The sequence below is a fragment of the Mustela erminea genome, chromosome 14 (genome assembly GCF_009829155.1).
Source record: "Mustela erminea isolate mMusErm1 chromosome 14, mMusErm1.Pri, whole genome shotgun sequence".
Classification (NCBI taxonomy): domain Eukaryota; kingdom Metazoa; phylum Chordata; class Mammalia; order Carnivora; family Mustelidae; genus Mustela; species Mustela erminea.
In genome coordinates, this window is record NC_045627.1 from 37,775,025 (window position 1) to 37,796,310 (window position 21,286).

Consider the following 21,286-nt stretch of genomic DNA (forward strand, 5'->3'; position numbering starts at 1 on the left):
CCCACGGGAGAGTAACTGTAGAGCAGCCCTTCGCTTTCCTTGGTGGGTTTCCCACACCACCTCTCAAGAGAGTTTTGGAGAAAAGCTTCTGCATCCAAATAAATTGGAGAGATGCCACGTCACAACATCCTCCTCCTGGCAGGTCACAATGTACATTAGCACATTAAAGGTTCTGACAAGTCTTGCAGTAAAGATACCTGCTCAGTGTTCCTGAAATTTTCTTGACCACAGAACTTTTTAAAAGTTGACTTTTCCTATATTCCATGCATCAGAGTTCTCAGAGATACCCTCTGGCAAAACCTGACCTTCTTGTTTTCAGATTGGGGGACTCCTACCCCATAGGACAAATTTGCCATCTTTTCTTGAGAACATAATGATTTCTGACCTATTTTCAGGAGAACACAAGATTTTGTATGTTTTCCACATTGTTGGGTGGGTTTTGTACTTGGCTAAATTAGTAGTTGTTAACCCATCTTTCCCTGACCAGAAATTAATCTGCTTTGATGTTACACTCTGAGTCACTGACCAGAGGCCGGAAAACCCTCCAACATTGGGAAACTATGCCTGGCACAGTCTGGGACTTTCCTGGTGGCGCCTTCTAGAAGCAATGTTTCTAGGGAGGAGTAGAAGGGAGAACACAGGCTTTGGCATTAAAGGCTGTGAGTTCAGATTTTAGTTCAACCACTTACCAGCCACATGACTTGGATCAGTTTACTAGTCAGTGGCGTTCCTATGAGGATTAAACAGCTAGAATGTACCAAGTGCCAGTATCCTTCCTTCTCCAAAAGGATTTATAGCAACAACCAGTGTTTAGTGAGCACTTACTATGTGCTGAACTAAATGCATGCATCACCAGCTTTTGCCTTCACATTAGCTCTATGAGATAAACATTATCCCTCCCCTTTTACAGCCAAGGGAACTAAAGCCCAGAGAGGATAGTTAACTTGCTCACGGTCACACAGCTTGAGGGGAGTGGTCTTAGACACTACAACATCTACCCGTTTCAAAAAGATCAGATCAGGATGAAGACGGCAGTCCTCTGATCTTCAAGAACTTCGCCTGTCCGGTCAGCATTTCTTGGTCTTAGGATCACCTAGATGGCATAATGTCAGGCTGTCTGCATCCTTGGGTGTATGCTCGTAGACAACCATGGAACCTTAAAGCTGAAAGAGTCCACGGGGACTTCCAAGTTCCCTGAGGCCCCAAGTATGCAGCCCATCCCTTGGGGCCCCCCTGTGAGCAAGGAGGGAGCAGAATGTGCCGGATACCATCACACACCCCCACCCCCATCATTGACCTCAGCCTGGGCAGCTAACTCTGTCCTTGACTGTCTTCTATACTGGGGTTTTGTGCGAGATTTTGTCTGGCAAAAGGATTTGCTACCAAAGCAACGATATTCGAAAAACCACTGCCATCTTTTTTTTTTTTAAATATTTTTATTTATTTATTTGACAGACAGAGATCACAAGTAGGCAGAGAGGCAGGGAAAGAGAAAGGGGGAAGCAGGCTCCCTGCTGAGCAGAGAGCCCGATTCGGGGCTCGATCCCAGGACTCTGGGATCATGACCTGAGCTGAAGGCAGAGGCTTTAACCACTGAGCCACCCAGGTGCCCCAAAGCCCACCTTGTTTAAACAAGGAAGGACCCTCTCTGAGGCCCAGAGAGGTTAAGTAACTTGCCCAGGGTCACCAGCTCTCCTTCTGAGCGTCAGGCAGATCTCTGTCCTCTCTGCAGGACTCAGGGCAGGGCCCTGGCCGAGGGGGGCTTTGCAGCCCCCCAGGGAGCCCCCCTCAAGGTCAGTCGTCCAGGCCAGTTCTGCCCGTGGGTGGCCAGTTTGTATGAAGATAACTGTGTCTGAGGCTGGCTCCCTGAACCTCGTCCGACCACATCTATTTCTGGGCCGCGGAGCCCTGACGGAGCACAATTTGATTCATAAATTACCCGGCTCAAGGTGTGTGTGATGGGCTCTCCTTCCCAGATTTGAAAGTCATTCACTCCAGAACTTGCAGTACTTGGGACCGGAGGGGGGGCAGCTGTGAGACTGTCAGGATCCGCAGCCACAGAGAGGAAGCGGCAGAAGAGACAGGAGGACTTGGCGATTTAGGGAGCCCTGCTCCAAGCCAGCCTCATGCTCAAGGGCTCTGTTGATCCCTCCCAGTAGCCCCAGGAGGCAAATTCTGTTACTGTCTCTGGCTGGAAGGTGAGGAAGCTGAGGTTCAGAGAGGCCCACAAGCCCACAGGCATGAATCCTGTCCCCTAACTTCATGTCGTGTCCCCAGCGGCTTCTTTTTACATAAGGCCATCCCCAGTGGACCTGTCTTCCCCCATTGGATGGTGGGCCCCTGGGGGAATTACCCGTGTCTCCGACCTGTGCTTGGCACCTAGCCTCAGTAGAGTAGTAGGTGGTCCCTGGAGCCCCCGCTCCCTAAGCAGCCCCATCTGTGCACCTGTCTTTCCCACGTCCCACTGCTGGGTCAGCGTGGAGGTGCTGGAGGATGGGCTGAGGGCCCTCAGGATGACAGACAGCGCGCACACACCACCCCCCGACTTCCATCTCCTTGGGCATCTGATCACTGTCCTCTTTGTTTTCTTAAGTATCTCCCCTCCTCCTTCCCCCTCGCACTCCCACTCCAGGACAAGGCCTTTCAGATCATCAAATATCACAAGCTCCTTATTCGAGGACTGAGATGGCTTTATCGGAGCCCGTAAATCTCCCAGAGCCCTGACGCCCTCTTGAGTGCCAAGCCTCTGGTGAGTTATGTGGGCCGGGCCCAGCCGCGGGCAGAACAGGCGGCCCTCTGGGGAACGCAGCGGAGCGACCCGGCACACCTTGGCACCCGCCCTTGGCCGGAGGAGGGGCCTTCATTGAGGGCAAGAATGGGTGTTTGGGGCCCACCTGCCACAGTCCCTGGAGGCAACCAGGCTCAAGGCAAGCAAGCAGGTGGGTTCCTGGGAGGTCCAAAGCCCTCTGTTCTCCTCCTCACCTGCTCGTTATTGGCTGTTCTCCAGACCCACACAGGAGAGACCACAGCAGCTATGAGGGACATTCGAGGCCCAAATGACCCCAGTTCTAATCCCAGCATGGTCCCTAAGTTCCCACGAGTCCTTGAAGGGAGCACTTCCCTGACTGAGCCCCAGTTTCCTAATCTGATCATTGGGTTAACAGTGCTGGCCTCATAAGGCAGCCTGAGAATCCAGTAAGCCCAGTGAGCTCACACATAGCTCTTGGGGGCTGCCTGGCCTGTGCCCTAAGCCTTACAGGCTCTGCAGCCCCTCAGCCTGGCCTGGAGCTCTGGCTCCACCACTTAGCAGTGGCGTGACTTCAAGCAAATCACTTAGTCTCTCTGTGCCTTGGTTTTCTCACCTGTAAAATGGGAATGACCTTAATAATGGGAATGATGAAAATGATGACAACTTGTCCATGGAGTTACCCTGAAGCATAACGGATAGATACATGCAAAGTGCTTATAATCTGGCCTAATACATGGACATCATTAGCAGGGCTTCCTGCCTCTAGGGACTTCCTGGAGGACAGAAGTCCAAAAGGCTTACCTGGCATTCAAGGCTCTATCCCCTGGCATCAGCCGCTCCTAACACCACTGCTCCTCCAGCTGGCTCCCCCTTTTGCTCTTGCTAGACCCCCAACAGGAAGGTCTTCTCCCATCCATGCTTGCACAAATTTGCCCCCCGAGGCCCAGCCGAAGGAGCCCCTCCCACACCAACCCCCCTCTCCCCCACCCATGAGCTGCTCTCATCAGGACCAGGCCCCTTTGGGGCACAGGTCCCATTTTTTTGGTCTAGACTGGACACACCTGGGACCATGTACTTCACCTTGCACTGCTCAGGCTCCCTGGAGCCTTGCAAACTCCTCTTTGAGCAAATTCTTTCCTCACTATGGCAGATGCAGCAGTGGCCAAGGCAAGAGAGGCCCCTCCCTCTGGAAGATTAACGACAGCAACTTGTCAGAGCATTCGGAAGGCAGGTAGAGGAAGCATTGCTCCTCAAAGCCCATACATTCAGCAGTCAGCGCACATCTGGCACCAACTTAACACACAGATGCACGTCATCAAATCTTGGAAGTTTTTTGCATGTGCTTAAATGTACATAAGGGAAAATTTACCATTTTTAAAAAGATTTTATTTATTTGACAGAGAGCACATGAGCACAAGCAGGGGGAGCAGCAGGCAGAGGCAGAGGGAGAAGCAGGCTTCCCACTGAGCAAGGAGCCCGATGCGGCGTTCGATCCCAGGACCCTGAGATCATGACCTGAACCAAAAGTGGATGCTTAGCTGACTGAGCCACCCAGGTGCCCCTCAAATTCACCATTTTAAAGCCTATAATTCAGCGGTGTTAAAAACGTTCACCGTGTTGTACGACCATCATCTCTGTCTCGATGTTTGGGGATCATTTTTTAAAGGAACTTGCATTTCCTTTTTTTTAACACCTGTAATTCAAAGGAAAACGTTGAAATGATTATATAGAGCAGTTTCCCAGCCAGGCGTGTTTTGCTGCACACGTGCACGCCCCCCGGGAACATTTGGAACGTCTGAAGACATTTTGGTAGTCACGCCTGGGGGACAGGATGTCACTGATACCCTAGAGCCCAGGAATGCTGCTACATAGCCCACAGGGCTGAGGGCAGCCCCCCAACAACAGATTCCCCACCCCGGGTCACCACTACTGAGATGGAAGAACCCTGCTCTGGTTTCACCACGGGAAGGTTAATTGTGGTGAACATCTTGTAATCATTTCATTCCTCTCTCTAAGCATACACTCTTCAACAGTAGGAAGCATCTGATGGAACGATGCTATTTGGTGACTCCTTTATATGAAACAAACGTGTCTTAAACATCCATCATTCCAAGTCACAAACTTCTCTTCTGCAACAGTATTTTGGCCTTATCTCCTATAATCATTGATTTAATTAATCCTCATTATTGGACACTTAGGTTGCTTCTAACTTTCTTTCTTTCTTTTTTGAAGATTTTATTTATTTATTTGAGGCAGAGTGAGCACAAGCAGGGGAGCAGCAGGCAGAGGGAGAGGGGGAAGCAGGCTCCCCATTGAGCAGGAAGTCCGATGTGGGGCTCGATCCCAGGACCCGAGATCATGACCTGAGCCAAAGGCAGACACTTAACAGACTGAGCCAGCCAGGTGTCCCTTAACTTCCTTTATGAAGCAGCGTCACGGTGGCAGCTGCCCCTGTGGGCTCGTGGGGTTGAAGAGGAAAGGTTTTTCAAGAAATGGGGGAGATTCTGATCCCGGCTATAAGGGCTGGTGCTGTTTTGCAGATTCCCGTCGAAGTGTCCGCAGAGCACGGGAGGCTGCCTGGCTGGGGCGCCCAGCAGTGAGGGGAACCAGGCCCCACTGTGGACGAAGGTCACTGTGTGACCCTAAGCAACCCTGACGTAACCAGTATGAGCACCTAATTCGGGCTATTGTGTCACACACTGGAGCCAGTTATTAGCAAATTAATCCGAGCCCAGTTTGCGGTCTTACTAGGAGAGGTCATCGTTTGTTGGTTTAAGGGAGCTTGATGAAAACTGTTGTTCTGTGAAACATCTGCAAGGCGAGCAGACCGCCACTCGCACCTTCCTGAGGGACCCGAGGATGGTCTTTCCCCGACAGCGACCGTAATTACCCTAGAGGCACTCAGCCTGGACAGATGTGCCACCAAGGCGGGGCATCAGGAGCCGACAGTCGCCCTGGCTGGAATGGCTAATAGGCCAATCCCTCCTCAGAGCCCCGGAGCATGACGGTCCCTGGGATGTGTGACATTATAAGTCATGCCAGTGGAGTGCCGCCCTGCCTTTGACATGAGCCTCAGAATGGCCCCCGGGCCTCCCTGAATCTGTCTGTCCATTCATTCACAGGAGTTGAGCACCTGCTGTGCGTCGGCGGGTCATTTGGGGTAACAGACCCTTACTGTCCCGCGGCTTACGCTGCAGAGAGGCCGACAATGAGCAGACCCATACATGGATGAAAAGAGGCTCAGAAAGTAGAAGTGCTTTGAAGGAAGTAAAACAGGCTGACAGAGTGGAGAGTGAAGGCTGCGCGGGGCCGGTGGGCGGTTACGGAGGGCTCCTCTGTGGAGGTGACCTGGAGCAGGGGTCTGAAGGCAGATGAGGCAGCCCGCAGAGATCTGCAGGGAGAGGGTTCCGGGGGCTTCTGGAGAAGCTTTGGAGGGGGGTAGACCTAATCATCCCCCCCGCCCCAGCCTCCTCCAGGGTCCTTCGGAGGGGGTGGCAGGCTCTCAGCCTGTGTCCCCTCCCCTGGCTGAGAGCCGAGGTAACCCACACCACCGGGTACCATACGTTGATCCCAGAGCTGCTGAATACAGTTCAGCCCAGGGGCCACCGAGGACACCCGCCCCTTTTGTTAGCAGGCAGCTAAGGAACAATTTTTAATTCATGAGACATCTTGCCCAAAGCCCATGTCCCAGACTGACCCCCAGTTTTCGTCATGCAGCCATACAGTCAGACGGGACAGAAGTGGGCTCTCAGGCCAGGCTGCCCCACAGGCCCTGGCGGCCAAAGCCACACACACACAGCTGTCTCATGGCTATGGCTGGCACGAGAGGAAAGGAACATCCAAGGGCCATGGGGGTCAGGGAAGGGGGCATGAACTCTTCGGCTTCATGAGAGCTGAGTTTAACTCCATATCCCACTCCTCACTACCTGGATGACTGAGGCCAGTGATTTTGAACTGCTCTGTGCCTCAGGCACCTTATCTGTAAAATGGGGATGAAACCATCTATCTCCTAGGGGTGGGGTGTGACAACGGAAAAAGATCAGCATGCAAAACACAGGGTCCCAGACGCGATCATGTTGGCTGCCGATTGTGTTGGCTGTCCTAGAGAGACCCACTCACAGCTCTTTCTGGATGAGAGGGGTGGTGGCCAGGGACAACCTGGTTTGAATCTTCCATTCAGGAAGCAGGCACCGCAGGGAAAGAAGGAACAAGAACGTGCACCTACTATGCACCAGGCTAGGTGCTCTGTTGACGGGATCACGCCTGGTGCTCACCCAGCCTGGTGAGGTGGGAGCTGTCATCTATACATTATGGATGAGGAATTCAGCTCAAAGGAATTCACAGTTTACAGGGGGTCTCACAGCTGGGAAGTGGCAGGTCTGTGGCCTGCCCCTAGGTCTTCTCTCATCCTGCCAGTTTATGCACGGTAAGCAGGCTTCACTTGGCTGTTGATGTCCCAGAGACCCCTGAAGAGAAGGGGGTGCAAAGCCCAGTTCTGCTGTCTTCCCTGGGAAGGACCTGTGATCTCAGGCCTGAGGAGGGCGGGGTGAGCAAATCAGAGGCCAGGTGAGGGGTCGGCGTCCCCCAGATAATCTCCCCGCAGCTCCTTTCGTCCATTTAGGGACTGGCATTGGAGCCGATGGATGTTTGGGCCCAGAAGTCCAACAAGATCATAAGCTCCTCATAAACATGGCCTTTTCCTTCTTTTCTGCCCTCCCCAGCCCCAGGGCAGGGCAAGCCGAGAGCACTTCCCCACCCCCACACCCCGCCCCCCGCCGAGTGTGTGCCCCTTGACCCTCATTGTTGCTCAGGCATCCTTCTGAGTCAGTGTCCTGTCCCTGGGGGACAGAAGTGTGAGACCCTGGCCCGATCCTCCAGGCCACCCTGGATCTTGCTCTGAGAACCAGGGACACCCCACAGTGCAGCCCAGCGCGGGGGCTTGGAGGAGTCCGAGATGCCACGGCCGCCAGGACTGGCTTCCTGAGGCCTGTTGACACTGGAGGTGGATTTAAGAACAGAAAAAAACAGGGTGGAAGTCTTTGGTTTTCCTTTAACTAGGAGGGCAGCAGGCCGGGCTGCTGTTAGCCCAGCAGAGCAGACAAAGCAATTGAAAGTCATGCCTGTGTTCCCACACGCACCATCAGCGGCCGGCTAACTGCTTTCCTCCCAGACCTGGCTCGCCATGGGTCAAGTTGCTGCCAGGGAGATAACAAGGGGACAAGATTGTGGGAGTGATGGGATTTGGCAGGAGCTAGGAGGAGGGGCGCCTCAGGAAGGGGAGAGGCCGTCAGCCTCGGCAGAATAAGGAGGTGGGAAGGCAAGCTCCCTACAACCCAAAGAAAGAGCTGTGCCTCCTGCCCCCACCCAAGTCTGACCTTCTCCCCTCTCATCACTCCCTCTACCCACCTTCCCCTCTGCCTTTGACCATCTGTAAAACGCAGAAGCCCTTTGCTTGACTCTGCTGCGCCCTCTAGCTGCCACTCTGCCTCTCTCCTGGTGTGTTACTCCCCACGGTCTGCACCTGCTCCGTGTCCCCACATCTGTGCCCCTCCTGTCCGTGGTGTCTCACAGTCTGATCTCTGGGGGCATCTGAAGATCCGACCACTGGCCTCTGCTGGATCTTCCTTCTCCTGGTCCCCTCTTTCTCAGCGCTGCTTGACCCTACTGGCCGCTCTTTCTCGGAACTTCCTTCTCCCCTGCCTCCAGGCACCTGGCACTATACAGTGTCCCCCTGCGTCTCAGACTACTGCCTGTCTCCCTGAATTCTCGTGCTCATTCTCACTGGAGACATAGGTCTGCCCTAAAGTTAGTCTGGCCAAACCCTCCGTGTGTCAACACGTGGGTTGCTAAGAGCTCCTGCCCGCGGGTCCACCTTCCCACTAGTCCCCACCGTGGGCCCTCCTCGCCACCTCGCCACCACCTGGAGGACATCGCCACCTGGACATTCTGCTGCTGTCTAAATCTGCCTTGGAAGAATTGTTCTAGGACTTCCCAGAATGTACCACGTTTTTACCCAGGACTCCCTCCTGAGAAAAAAGTCACTTTGCTGCCACTCCTTTCTATGAAGGGTGACGATCTCTTATGTCTCCCCATCTGCTTGTCCCTTAGCATGGGACCAAGTACAGAGTGGGTGCAAAGCACGGGCAGGGCCAATGCCCGTGGGACAAGAAAGAGATGTAAGCCAGCCGCTGGGTAGTCATGGGACCTTGGACAAGTTATTTGACGTCTCTGAACCTGCTTCCTTGTGTGGGACACGGGCTAAGGTTATTGTGAGGAGTAGGTAATATGGGTACACAAATGGCTTCACTCAGTGCCTGACGCACGGATCTTGTTGATGAGTACTAGCCGCTGTTTTTTTGTTGTTGTTGTTTTTGTTTTTTTAAAGATTTTATTTATTTATTTGACAAAGAGATCACAAGTAGGCAGAGGGGCAGGCAGAGAGAGAGAGAGAGAGGGAGGAGGAAGCAGGCTCTCCGCCAAGCAGAGAGCCTGATGCGGGGCTCGATCCCAGGACCCTGGGATCATGACCCGAGCTGAAGGCAGAGGCTTTAACCCACTGAGCCACCCAGGCGCCCGCGCTGTTTTTAATAAATAAGGGAAAGTAGGCTGGGACACCTCCTTGGCAGCCTTTCATGCTTTTGCAGACTTGATTCACATCCCCCCCAGGCTTTCTTTTGGGAATCTGAAGAGGTCTGGGTGCCCAGAGCTCCCAGAAGAGGTGGCTGACCCCGAGAGACCCAGCAGGGTGGTAAGGACCCGCTTCTTCCCTTTTGTGAACGCTCTAAGTCACCTGTTCCCAAGAGCCTTAGGGCATCAAGGTGCAATCCCGCTCCACCGAAGGACCCCTCCCCTACCAGGTGTATCCACATGCACCTAGGACGGCACCTGTCGACCCAGGGAAAGCAGCTGCCCTTCGGCTCAGCATTGGGGGCTGAACAGGTGAAAGGCGTCCCGGATAAGCCTCCCTTGGCCCCCCAGTCCCCTCGGGACTCGGATAAAGAATGTCTGGGAGAACAGAGGGCTGACAGGGTGGTATCGGCTTCCAGAGTAGCGGAGAAGCTTGTCTGTGTGGCTGCCAAGCCCGCAGCCCCCTGGGGAAGGGAGGATGGTGGGAGGGGAGCTAAGAGAGAGGAGCAGGGAAATGGTAACCCACCCCGAGGCTGCAGCCCTGGTGAGATGCCCCGTGGTCGTCAGCCTTGGCCTTGGGGCTGCCAACTCGTACACATGGGTTTCGGTTGTGAGGCCCTCCTGGCAAGAGGACAGGGTTGGCTCAGTCACCGGCTCGTGGCGTGGGGGTGGGCGTGGAGCCAGCAGTCCACGGTGGTATGATCTCGGTGCAGCACAGGTGGCCGACCTGTGTGGAGACCTCCCTGCGAGCCAGGTGCTGTATTCGCTCCTTCCATCCACACCACAACACTCTGTGGCGGGGACTATCATTACCCCAATATACAGGCTAGAAAATTGAGATCCTACAGATACATTAAGTAACCTGACCAAGCTTGCCTAGCCAAAGTCAAGCAGAGCTACTTGACCCGGAACAGTCGCCCTCCCGAGGGCATAATCTTACCCACCTCTCAAGGCCATGTGGCTTTCTTTCGGGGAACTTAACTCAGCAAGTACTACTTATGTGTTCAATAGCGTGATCGTATCCCTGATGTCAATCTTCCCCGTGAGTCCAAAGGCATGAACCTTGCCTGCTTTTCTATACTGATTCTCTAGCACCTTGCACCCAGGAGGTGCTCAGTACCAACTCAAACGAATGATCAGTCCATCCATCTTTGAAAGAGTCCTGCTCTTGGCCTTCCCTACTTGGGGCTCAGGGCTCGCCTCCAGCCCGTGCCTAAACCAGCATCCCAGGAGTCCTGCTACTGTCATGGTGACAGGAGACCATCAGAGCCAGTGGCTCACTCAGGTGGTCCTGTCGGCTCCCTGGGGGGCAAGACTTTCTGGCTGTTGGTCCTGGGAGTTGGTGATTCGAACTTGGCAGGAGGCTGAGAGGTGAACGCCACTCCGGTAGATATGGGGAAAAGGGGGTGTGTGTGCGTGTGCGTGTGTGTGTGTGTGTGTGTGTATGCACGCACGCATGTTGGAGTAGAGTCCCTGAGTTTGAATATGTACCAGTTGGAGGGTATTTGCCTGCACGTTTGTCAGATAAAAATGCCTGGGTCAGGGGAAAGGGTAAATTATGTGCTGGAGACAGACTTCAGGTTGAGGATGGGCAGTAAGGCCATCATCAGGGCAAAGGCCCTGAATGGCGGGGCCCAGCTGAGTGTGCCGGGGTTGATAACCCCATTTTTCAAGCCAAAACCCAAAGCACATCATTCAATAAGGGGCTTCTGGTTTGTGAATGATTTATAGGAAAAATCTTGCAAAGATAAAAATTGAATCACATTTAGTTAAACATTTGATAGTTTCCTTTATTGGGAAGAATAAATTTATATGGAAATTCAGAATGATGGGATGCTAGCCCTGGGGGCTGGGGAGGTGGGGCCCACGCTGGTGTGGGGAGTGATGGGTGGCAGGAGGCTCGGAGAGGTTGCCTCAGGGCAGCCCTTCAGCTCAGCATTTAGGGGCTCAGAGGACCCAGACCCCAAAGGACCCTGCAATGTCCATGCTTCACCCCACCTCAACCCTGATCACCCTGTGATGTGAATATCCGGTTGAGGGCCGCACCCCTGCCAGAATGTGTCTCTGGCTTATCATAGGAGCTCAGTCATTGTTGGATGGATTAGCTAACAAGACACAGATGAAAGCCTCCATCCTCTGGCTTCACCAGCAGCTGAATTCCTGGCTGAAGAAAAAGTCACCCCCTTACCTTCATGCACATCTGTGCCTCCTTGCAGCCCTGTCTTCCCCACTCCACCCACTCAGCAGGAAGGAATCCAGGTCTCTCTACGGCCATGGAAGGAAACTTCGGGCAAGGGGGAGGCTAGAGTGGTGTCCACTCCCTGGCCAGCAACCCCCACATCCCAGTCCCCAAAGCCCACCGTCCAAGAGTGACGTGAGACCCGAACAAGCTCTGCAGGCATCAGCTGTCTCTCCCCTGCCTCACCCCACCCCTGCAGTGGGCTAGAAGGACAGGGGGAGGGCAGCCTCTAGCTACCGACTGGGTAGAGGCTGATGCCTTGCTGGCCAGCAGACAATTAGCCTAGAACAGCTTGTATCCCAAAGTCTAAAGTTAGAAGACGGAATTGTCTCTGCCCTGCGCTTTCCTTCATTGATCCAAGAGATGGTTCGAGCCCCTAACAGTGCACAGATCCCTTTAGAGCCGGGGCCCAGGGCTTGCAGGAAGGTAGAGTAGCTCCCACCTGTGTGCCAGGTTATCAATCACTTCCCACCTGTGGAATCAGGGTCCATCCGCTCCTTCCCCAATTCTGCCCATCATCCAGGGCCCAGCTCAAGCAATACTTAGTGAGCATTTACTTTGTGCCAGGAAGTGATCCGACCCTATGCGTGTATGCATGTGTGTATATACAGATACATATTTCACACTCATTTAATTCTCATGACCTTATGAGATAGAGCCATTATTTATCCCCATTTTATAAATGGGGAGACCAAGACCCAGAGGGGTTAGGCGAGTTGCCCCGGGTCACACAGCCTCTACACTGTGGTCTAGGGAATTAATACCGCCTCCTCTGAGAAGCTTTCCTTCTTTGAGCCTTCCCACGTGTTGAACAGTCTCTCCCTGCTGTGAACTGAGAGATGATGATTCTCATGCACATCGAAGCCCCCCTACCAGGATTCCTGATAGACCGACACCCACATCCCCCACCACACCATGCACGGGGGCCTGCCCAGAGGATGGCTGCCCTGGAGATTGAGGATCCTGTGAATGAATGGCAGTGTGTGAGTATGTGAATGAGCCAGCCTCTCCTATTGGAGAGAAGAGTGGAATTAGGATTCATCCGGGTGAACTCCCAGCCTGGTGGGAAGGGCACAAGGATGAGCACGGGGGCCCAGGTGCACTGGGAGTAGCAATCCTTCAGGAAATTGCTGGCCAGTGGTTGCCCAGCACAGGCCAGTTTCTTTGAGGGACAGTTAGAAAAGGCCCCCCAACTTCGGGCTGGCCAGGAAGTTCCCGTGAACACACAGGGAGCAATGGGAGAGCTCATAGAACAGTGACTACTGCCTGTGAGCATGGAGGGTCAGCCAGAGAAGTCAGGCCGCCTTCCTGGAGGAGGAGGAGGAGGAAGGATGGCTGTCTGGGGGAGGATGGGAAGAGAGGCCAAGAGAGGAAGGTGGACACAGAGAGAAGAAGAGGCAGGAACGAACATGGTGATTTAAGGAAGCTGGGGAAGCTGCCATGGGGACATGGGACCCCTGTAGGCAGAAGCAGCATAAAGTGAAGTTGGTAGGGGAGATTAGGGGTGGGGCGTGGATGGGGACAGAGACCTCCATCTGAGCTGGTGTTGCTTGTGTGGAATTTTTGCCAGTACTTTAAATATATATTTCAGGTTTTAATAGGTACTTAAATACTCATTCTTAAGGTTGAATTAGGTCTTTAACTTATATGTGTTGTAAAAGGAACTTGTATAATGGCTAGATAGAAAATTAGAAAAGAGGGGGGCCTGGGTGGCTCAGTGGGTTGGGTCTCTGCCTTTGGTTCAGGTCATGATCTCAGGGTCCTGGGATCGAGCCCCACATCAAGCTCTCTGCTCAGCGGGAAGCCTGCTTCCCCCTCTCTCTCTGCCTACTGGTGATCTCTGTCTGTCAAATAAATAAGTAAAATCTTTTTTTAAAAATTAGAATAGACTAGAATAGAAAATGACCAGAAAAATAAGCAGAAAGGAAACCAAACTAGGTTTCTGTTTTAGTCCATTTGGGCTACTATAGCAGAACACCAGGGACTGTGTCACTTCTAAACAACAGAAATTTATTTCTTACAATTCTGAAGGGTGAGAACTTCAAGATCACGAGTGTCAGCACAGTCAGTAAGGACCCTCTTCCTGGTTCGTAGATGGTGATCCCTCACTATGTCCTCTCCTGGCCGAAGGGGCATGGGATCACTTGGGGTCTTTATGTAAGATACTAATTCCATCCATGAAGCTTCCACCTCTGTGACCGAGCCCCCCTCACTCCCCCACCAAAGGTCCCACTTACTAATACTATTGTATGGCTTTGGATATTACCGTATGAATTCTGGGGGGAAGCAAACGTTCAGACTGTAGCGGTTACTGAGTCCTAGCTGAGTACCACTGCCCCTGGAAGCCTCCGTGCCTGAAGCCTGCTCTCTGTTACAAAGGAAAACAAGGAAGTGTTAGTGAGGCGCGTAGGCATGCTAGCACCAAACCAAGACTTCTTCCAAGAGAAGGAAGAAGACCAAAAAGCAAAACGTCCTCACTCTGTGAATCAGTGCAATCTGCTGTCTGGGCTGCGTCTTCCAGAACACTTCCCACTACTCCTTGGGCCAGCACCCATATTAAGTTACTGATTCGTCCTTAACACGCAGAGAAGAGCCCTGACTACAGCCCGTGCCCACATGCCCTGGGCCCCAGGCATACCTGGAATGTTACTCTCTTCCAGGAAACACCAACAGCATCTTTGCCCTGGACTACATCAGCGGAGCACTGACCTTGAATGGCCTTCTGGATCGGGAGAACCCCCTGTACAGCCACGGCTTCATCCTGACCGTGAAGGTGAGAACTATGTGGCGCGCAGCTGTGTCCCATGGGGTGTGGTGCCCACATGGGGTACCAGCCTCCAGAAGTGCCCCCGTGAAAGCCCCCCGCCTTTCACACTGCATGATTCCCTGGGCTCATGCCCAGGGCCCCTGTCAGGAAGGGATACTGGGACTGGGCACCTCACAGCCATTATCAACAATCTCCTAGGGTTAGGACTTTTATCCCCATTTGAGGAACCAGGGAACACCTAGGAGGTACTCATCATGCTCCTTACTGTTACCCACAATTCCAAGTTCTCTGTGGTCACCACCTCAAATTCTTACTTTGACCCCATTTCTGGGGTTTGTCCTGTTTCTGATTCTGACAGCTTCCCTGGGGCTCGTCGCTGGTTAGGAAGCAGCAGCAGAGTGGGGAGAGGTGGAAACCACTGGGGTCCTTACCCCAGGGGTGTAGTAGAGCCACAGCCCTCCTGCCCCTAAACACCCTGCCGCTGATGGCCAGTTTCAGTGAAAATCTCTGATTTGCAGAGCCATTCCCTGCGAAATCCATTTAGGGTATGGACTCTGCCTGGTCCACAGAGGTCCTCCCCAGCCCCACCCATTGACTGATGCTAGGGAGGGCACAAGGCCTGAGGAGAGGTGCTTGGGGAATTAAGTCCTTCCATCCTGAGAAGGGAGGAGCCCAGCCTGACCCTTGATTGCTCTCCTTGATCTTGGAAAGGCTGCAGCAGTAACAGGTTGATGAGCCCTCCATGGCCACCTAGCTCCTCTGTCCACACCCAGTGTGCACACGTGGGCCAGCGAGGGGAGGGGAACTAACACCGCCTCTTCCTCACCCTGCCTCCACCAAGCCAGGGGCCCCTCTCTGCCTCCCCTCCTGTCTGCTTACTTCCTGTGGTGGTGCACGGTTCCAGTGGGAGAGAACTGTGTCCTGGCCCCAGGGCCACCTCTAGCTCACCGGGGGACCCCCAAGTTCTTCCATCTTTATGTAAAACGTGAAGATGCGCTCCCAGACTTGCTGTGAATCCTCATCTCCTGGGGAACTGGGAAAAGATAGCTAGTCCTGGGCTTCCCACCCAGAGATTTGGGTTCATAAGTTTGAGTGGGAACTGGGAATGGGTATCCGGGGCCAGGGGGGCTCTGGTGCAGAGACCGGGCACCCAAGGATTTGAGTCTAACCCATGTTTCCCTGAGTCTGACTCAGACCCTCATGGCACCTAGCAGAGTGTTTGGGCCATAGCAGATGCCAAATGTAGTCTTGATTACCTGCTAGCCTAAAAATTCCTGACCTCAGTTTTATCATCTGCCAAACTGAAGTCCCGCTTTGCCCCTTGACAAACCCCCAAATCTGTCTTAGCATCACTATGCCACCTTGTCCCCTGGGTTCTGGAATCCTACCGCCTAAAGTTGACACCTACTCTGACTGTGTGCCCTTACGCAAGTTACTTAACCTCTCTGAGCCTCAGTTTCCTCAAAGGTAAAATGGGAACGCTAACGATAGAATCTTCTTTCCGGGATGGCGGTGAGGGGTTGGGGTCACACGAAGCATAGGAGCTAGCCTTGAGAAATCCTTGGTAAATGATGATATTGTGATGAGGGCTGCCTTCATCTCTGGGGTGTCTGTCCTATTCCCGCAGGGCACAGAGCTGAATGACGACCGCACCCCATCTGATGCCACAGTCACCACAACCTTCAACATCCTGGTTATTGACATCAATGACAATGCCCCCGAGTTCAACAGCTCCGAATACAGCGTCGCCATCCCCGAGCTGGCCCAGGTGGGCTTTGCCCTACCCCTCTTCATCCAGGTGGTGGACAAGGACGAGGTGAGTAGCAGGAACACATGGCCTGTCCAGGCCCCCACCAACCCTGGGAAAGATGCAAGTTATTGCTAGGCTTCCAAGTCCGCATCTATAAAATAGAAACAAACCTTGCTGCCCCTCCTCTCCTCTCCTGCAAAAATCAGCAGTCCCTAATCCCCAGCCTACCCCCCCCCACCCCTGCAAAAGCTCTCGGAGCACCCACTTCTTGTGGGTAGTTCTTCATTTAGTGATTTATTTAGGAATTTATTTAGAAATATATACTCGGCCTATTGATCTAGTATGTACATTATAAAACACAGACCAAAAAAATAGATATTTCAAAAGTTGGGGGTTGTGGTATAAATAGAACCTTGGAAAAAAGTCTTACCTCTCCTTTTGGTGTAGTTAATGACTCCTCCTTTTCCATGTGAGTTGTGTAAGTACTTTCAAGGGGATCCCGGGGCACTAGGAGACTCTGGGGGTCCGAGACGCCTGCAGCCCCCTACAGGGTCCTGCCTAGCTGAGGCCAGTCTTAAGAGGAAGGGACATAGGGGCACTTGGGTGGCTCAGTGGGTTAAAGCCTCTGCTTTCAGCTCAGGTCGTGATCCCAGAGTCCTGGGATCAAGCCCCGCGTGGGACTCTCTGCTCATCGGGGAACCTGCTTCCTCCTCTCTCTCTGCTTGTCTCTCTGCCTACTTGTGATCTCTGTCTGTCAGATAAATAAACAAAATCTTAAAAAAAAAAAAAAAAAAAAAAAAAAGAAGAGAAAGGGACATGGGCCACAAGTGAGGGAGAGCTCCAGAAGGTGCCCCCACCAGGCCTGGATGGGATGGGTTCCCTGCGGCCAGGGAGACCCTCTCAGCCTTCCTCCCTGCCCGCCCCTCCGGTGCCCGCTCTCTCTCCCCTGCCTGTCAGCAGCCAGGATCCTTAATAGCACTTCTATTTATTACTGCGGTTTGGGGGCCCCACTCTGCTCAGGAATTCCATTAGGTTTTCCAGCCTGAGGGGCTTCTCGGCAATTACTCCTCACAGTGCGGGACTCCCACACTGGCCTTGCTCCAGGCCTGGTTTCCCGCTTGCTCCTCCTGCCCCTCTCTACTCCAGCTGCTTGCTCAGCGAACTGCCAGCACACCTGCCCGGGAGCCCTGCCTCCCAGTCAGCCGTCTCCTGTCAGCTTCTCTTAACGGCCCACCATCCAGGTCCACCCCAGCCAGCCCATACCCCCACAGGGACGCAGGTCCGTGAGGACAGGTCAGTCCCACTGTGTGTGTGTGTGTGTGTGTGTGTGTGTGCGCGCGTGCGCCCGCGCCCATGCGCCAGCCACGTGCCCCCACCTCCTGCTAGTTATTCCATTCCTGCCTATCTGTGATAACTTGAGTATATACTAAGCACCTACTGTTTACAAGGAGCTGGATTTGATCTCTTGTGGGAGTGGAGACCATGGGACCAAGTGTGTCCTACACAAGTACAGTAGATACTTTTTTTTGAAACCTGCAGAAATACAGCAAGTTTAACAGGTGGCGAGCAACAGGTATAAAAATAAACTCCAGTACTTTCTCATACCCCGGTGGGTCATCTTTTATCCCCATGGAGCGCTGCACCCCCTTTAGACAATGCTGTGTGAGTGAGCGCCTCGGGGCAAAGTGCCGTCTCTGGTTTCAGGCTATGACGAATGTCCCAGGGAACAGAGACACTGGTCCCCTCCTGCGGGCCAGTGACAGTGGGCAGAGAGGGCTCCGGACCTCAGCTGAGAAGGGGGGATGTGGGGGATAGAGGATCAGCAAAAGCTCTACGGTGAAAGGGGGACCAGGGCTGAGCCTTGGGACACAAATCGGATGGTGACAGGCAGCCAGGAGAGCTGGAGGGCTGGGCAGTGGCCCACCGAGAGGCCCAGAGAGAGGAACCCGCAAGGAAGAGGAGGAGCAGGCCGCACCGTGTGATTGATGCAGGGTTTATGTAGAGGGCTCCTGCGAGGGTGGGCTGGGACGCAGACCTTGAGCCTTGAATGCCAAACCAAAGAACTGGGGCTCGATTTTGGAGGCAAACCGGAGGGGAGGCAGCTTGTGTAGTGGTTCATGGCCCAAGCTCCGGAATCTGCCGGGGCCTGTATTCAATCCAGTCTTGTAATTTACTAGCTCTGCGACCTTCCGTGAGTCGTTGACCCTCTCTAAGCGTCATCTCTCTCATCTGTGTGAAAATGTACCCGTTTCTATTGCAGTCACAAATTAACCCTGAGACAGAGGTTTCTTTCTCTCTCAGAGATTTATTACTTCTCATCCAGCACAGGTGGGCAGGGAGACCCCACTCTGTAGTCTCTCGGGTACAGCTCTACAGTCACATTGGTCACGGCAGGAGGGAGGGGACAGCTAGGGGGGCAATCGCCGGTCCTTCTAAGCTTCATCCTGAGCTGCCCAGAGCTGCCCAGAACTAGGGACGTGGCCCTACCTCATTGCCGGGAGGCTGGGGGAGATGGGGAGGCAGCTACATATTTGGCTGGCTGACAAGGGGTAGAGAAGGACATCAGACCTTTATTCTGGAGAACTGAGCACAATACCTGGCACACCCCCAAGATGTTAGCCAGATGGTCCAGGGGGCATCCCCGCCAGCGGGGCCAGCAACCCCAGGGCTTCTCACCACCACTGGTTGAGGCATTCAGGGTCACCCTGACCACTTTGGGGTTTAGCTCAGTCCTGCTTTGCTGGAAGGCCTGCCTGAGCATCTGCAGGGAGACTGAGGGGTGTCTGGGTCCAGCCTGCCTCTAGTGGCCGCTCCCCACCCAGACACAGGCCTCAGCATGCCTATTATGGATGGGGTGCCCACGCTACCAGGGATCCTGTCACCACTTGCCCCAGGGAGTTGGCCAGTGACTCTGATAGTAAAGGGCTGCCCTCCCCCCTGGGGGGCCCCACTTCTCCGGGGCACAGTGAGGTGCAGAGAGAGAATGACTGATGAAGAAAGACAGCCCAGAAGCTCAAACTCCCCACCTTAAGGTCCTCTGAGTCACAGTCCAGGCTCCCCATAGAACTGCCGCCAAACCATCCCAGCATGGTCCTGGGGCAATTCCTGAAAAACAGGGAGGAATAAATTGCTTTCTAAATTGCCCTGGGAGTTTTGTTTTGTTTTGTTTATTCCTCCCATCTTTACTCTCCAGAATTCTGGAGGGATCCAGATGTGGCTGGGATAAATGCCCCCAAGGCCCAGTCTCCGATGCTAAGGGTCAGGCCCCAGGTTCCCAGCACGGAGTAGTTCAGCCCTGTTGCCAACATCCAGAATCTGGGAAAAATCAAGGAACCTCAAAGAGAAATCAGGCATCTTTAGTAAAAGTAAATTTTAAAAATTTGTCTTTTCTTCCAGTTCTCTTTCTGAGGGAGGATACATGGGTTGGGATTTGTATCTGGGGTAAAGGTGGCTGGATTTGCTAGATGTCGTGGAAAAATGCATTCATTAAGCAGACTTGGCGGAGGGAAAGGAGCCTGAGGAAAGGTAAAATCACTTCGTCGTCGTCTGGAGAGCATGTGATTCTGATGAAGTTCTAGAACATGGGGGAGGTCCGGAGCCCATGACCGAGAAAGAATTCTTGAGACATCTTTGATGCAAAATGGTGGTTTATTAATGCACGGGGACAGGACCCGTGGGCAAGAAGAACTGCTTCCCCGGGATGTGAGGAGTGGTCTATTATAGGCGTAAGTTGGGGAGGGGATTAGGGATGATATAAGTATCTAAGGAATTTTGGAAGCAAGGTTTCTAGGACGTTGAGGGGCTAGCTATTGTCTGGGGAAAAGGTTATTCATTACTAGTAATAAAACCTTTTTGTGAGACCCTTTTGATGTGTATCACTGAGCCATATGCTTGGGAATAATTGTCGACACTATCTTGGAAGTTTAGAGATAAAGTTTCCAAAGGAATTGTTAGAGTAGACTTATAGGATCCTGGTTGGGGGTAGGGGGTCAGTCAGGCTAGGATTATCCTTTGCTCTTAGCAAAGCGTTAAGGTTGGGGTAGTTGAGTCCCTAGAGGAGAGTCACTCTACCTGTTTTAAGGGCTTGTTCGTAGGTAAGGAAATTTAATAATTTTTCTTTTGCCTCTGTTTCCCTCATCAATTCTCCCTTGCACTCATCATTACGTGCTTTTGCAGATATCAGTGTGATAATCTCAATCATACCTCTCTCCCCAATTAAACTGAAGAATTCATGGGCTGGTTTTGCTCACCAGTGTGACCCAGAGCCTCACCCTCTGCCTGGCCTTTGGGAGACACTGCAAAATGCGTGCTGGTTGAATTAAAGAGTGCCTGGGTGGCTCAGTGGGTTGAGCCGCTGCCTTCGGCTCAGGTCATGATCTCAGGGTCCTGGGATCGGGTCCCGCATCGGGCTCTCTGCTCGGCAGGGAGCCTGCTTCCTCCTCTCTCTCTCTCTCTCTGCCTGCCTCTCTGCCTACCTGTGATCTCTCTCTGTCAAATAAATAAATAAAATCTTTAAAAAAAAAAAAAAAAGAGTGATTTAATGATAAAAGTAACCATGAGGTAGCTCAAGGCTTTGTCCAAACTCCATTCTCAGTGCCTCTGGGCTAAAAGCTCAATTCCCCCCGAGTTTGAGTTAGAAGGTGACCTCCTAAGTCCACAATGAGGCAGCAGAGGGTGCTGATGGAAAACAAAGGGAAAGAGGAAGCAGTTTAACCTCTCAGTTAGCACTTTGTGGCCGTCATTCCCAAGAAGGTTGCTAATCTAATTCACTAAGACTAGTCAACGCTGGCATCCCCTCCCCTCCAGATGGAAGATTCTGCCCCATTTCTTGCCGAATCTCAGCCTCTGCAGGAAATTCAAGACAGCAATGGTACTTGAAAGAAGCCCTTTCTATCTCCCAAGGACTCCATCTTCATTGTCAAGTCCTGCTGAGTAATTTCTTCTCCTTTCCTCTGCTACAGAAAACTCACAGAAGCCCAGGAAGGAAGGGAAACCATCACCAACCCCCTTGGCCCTCATGACAGTTGAGATGCAAATAGATGGTTGTAATGCAAATCACCAAAAAAAAAAAAAAAAAAAAAAATCTCAAGGCAAAGGCCCCAGGAGTCAGCCTTGGCGTGGCACTCATCTGAGTTTCAAATGAAAGGCTGTGGC

The 21,286-nt window shown here is 52.9% G+C and overlaps 1 protein-coding gene across 4 annotated transcripts in view; it reads left to right on the plus strand.

The window, feature by feature from the left end:
* CDH23 (cadherin related 23) overlaps window positions 1-21,286 on the plus strand; it is a 397,771-nt gene that overhangs the window by 199,436 nt on the left and 177,049 nt on the right. For all 4 annotated transcript variants that reach the window (XM_032312921.1, XM_032312916.1, XM_032312926.1 and 1 more), the window contains exons 10-11: window positions 14,276-14,388; window positions 16,010-16,198. In XM_032312921.1, the coding sequence (XP_032168812.1) occupies window positions 14,276-14,388; window positions 16,010-16,198 (302 nt within the window). The remainder of the gene's footprint in view (window positions 1-14,275; window positions 14,389-16,009; window positions 16,199-21,286) is intronic.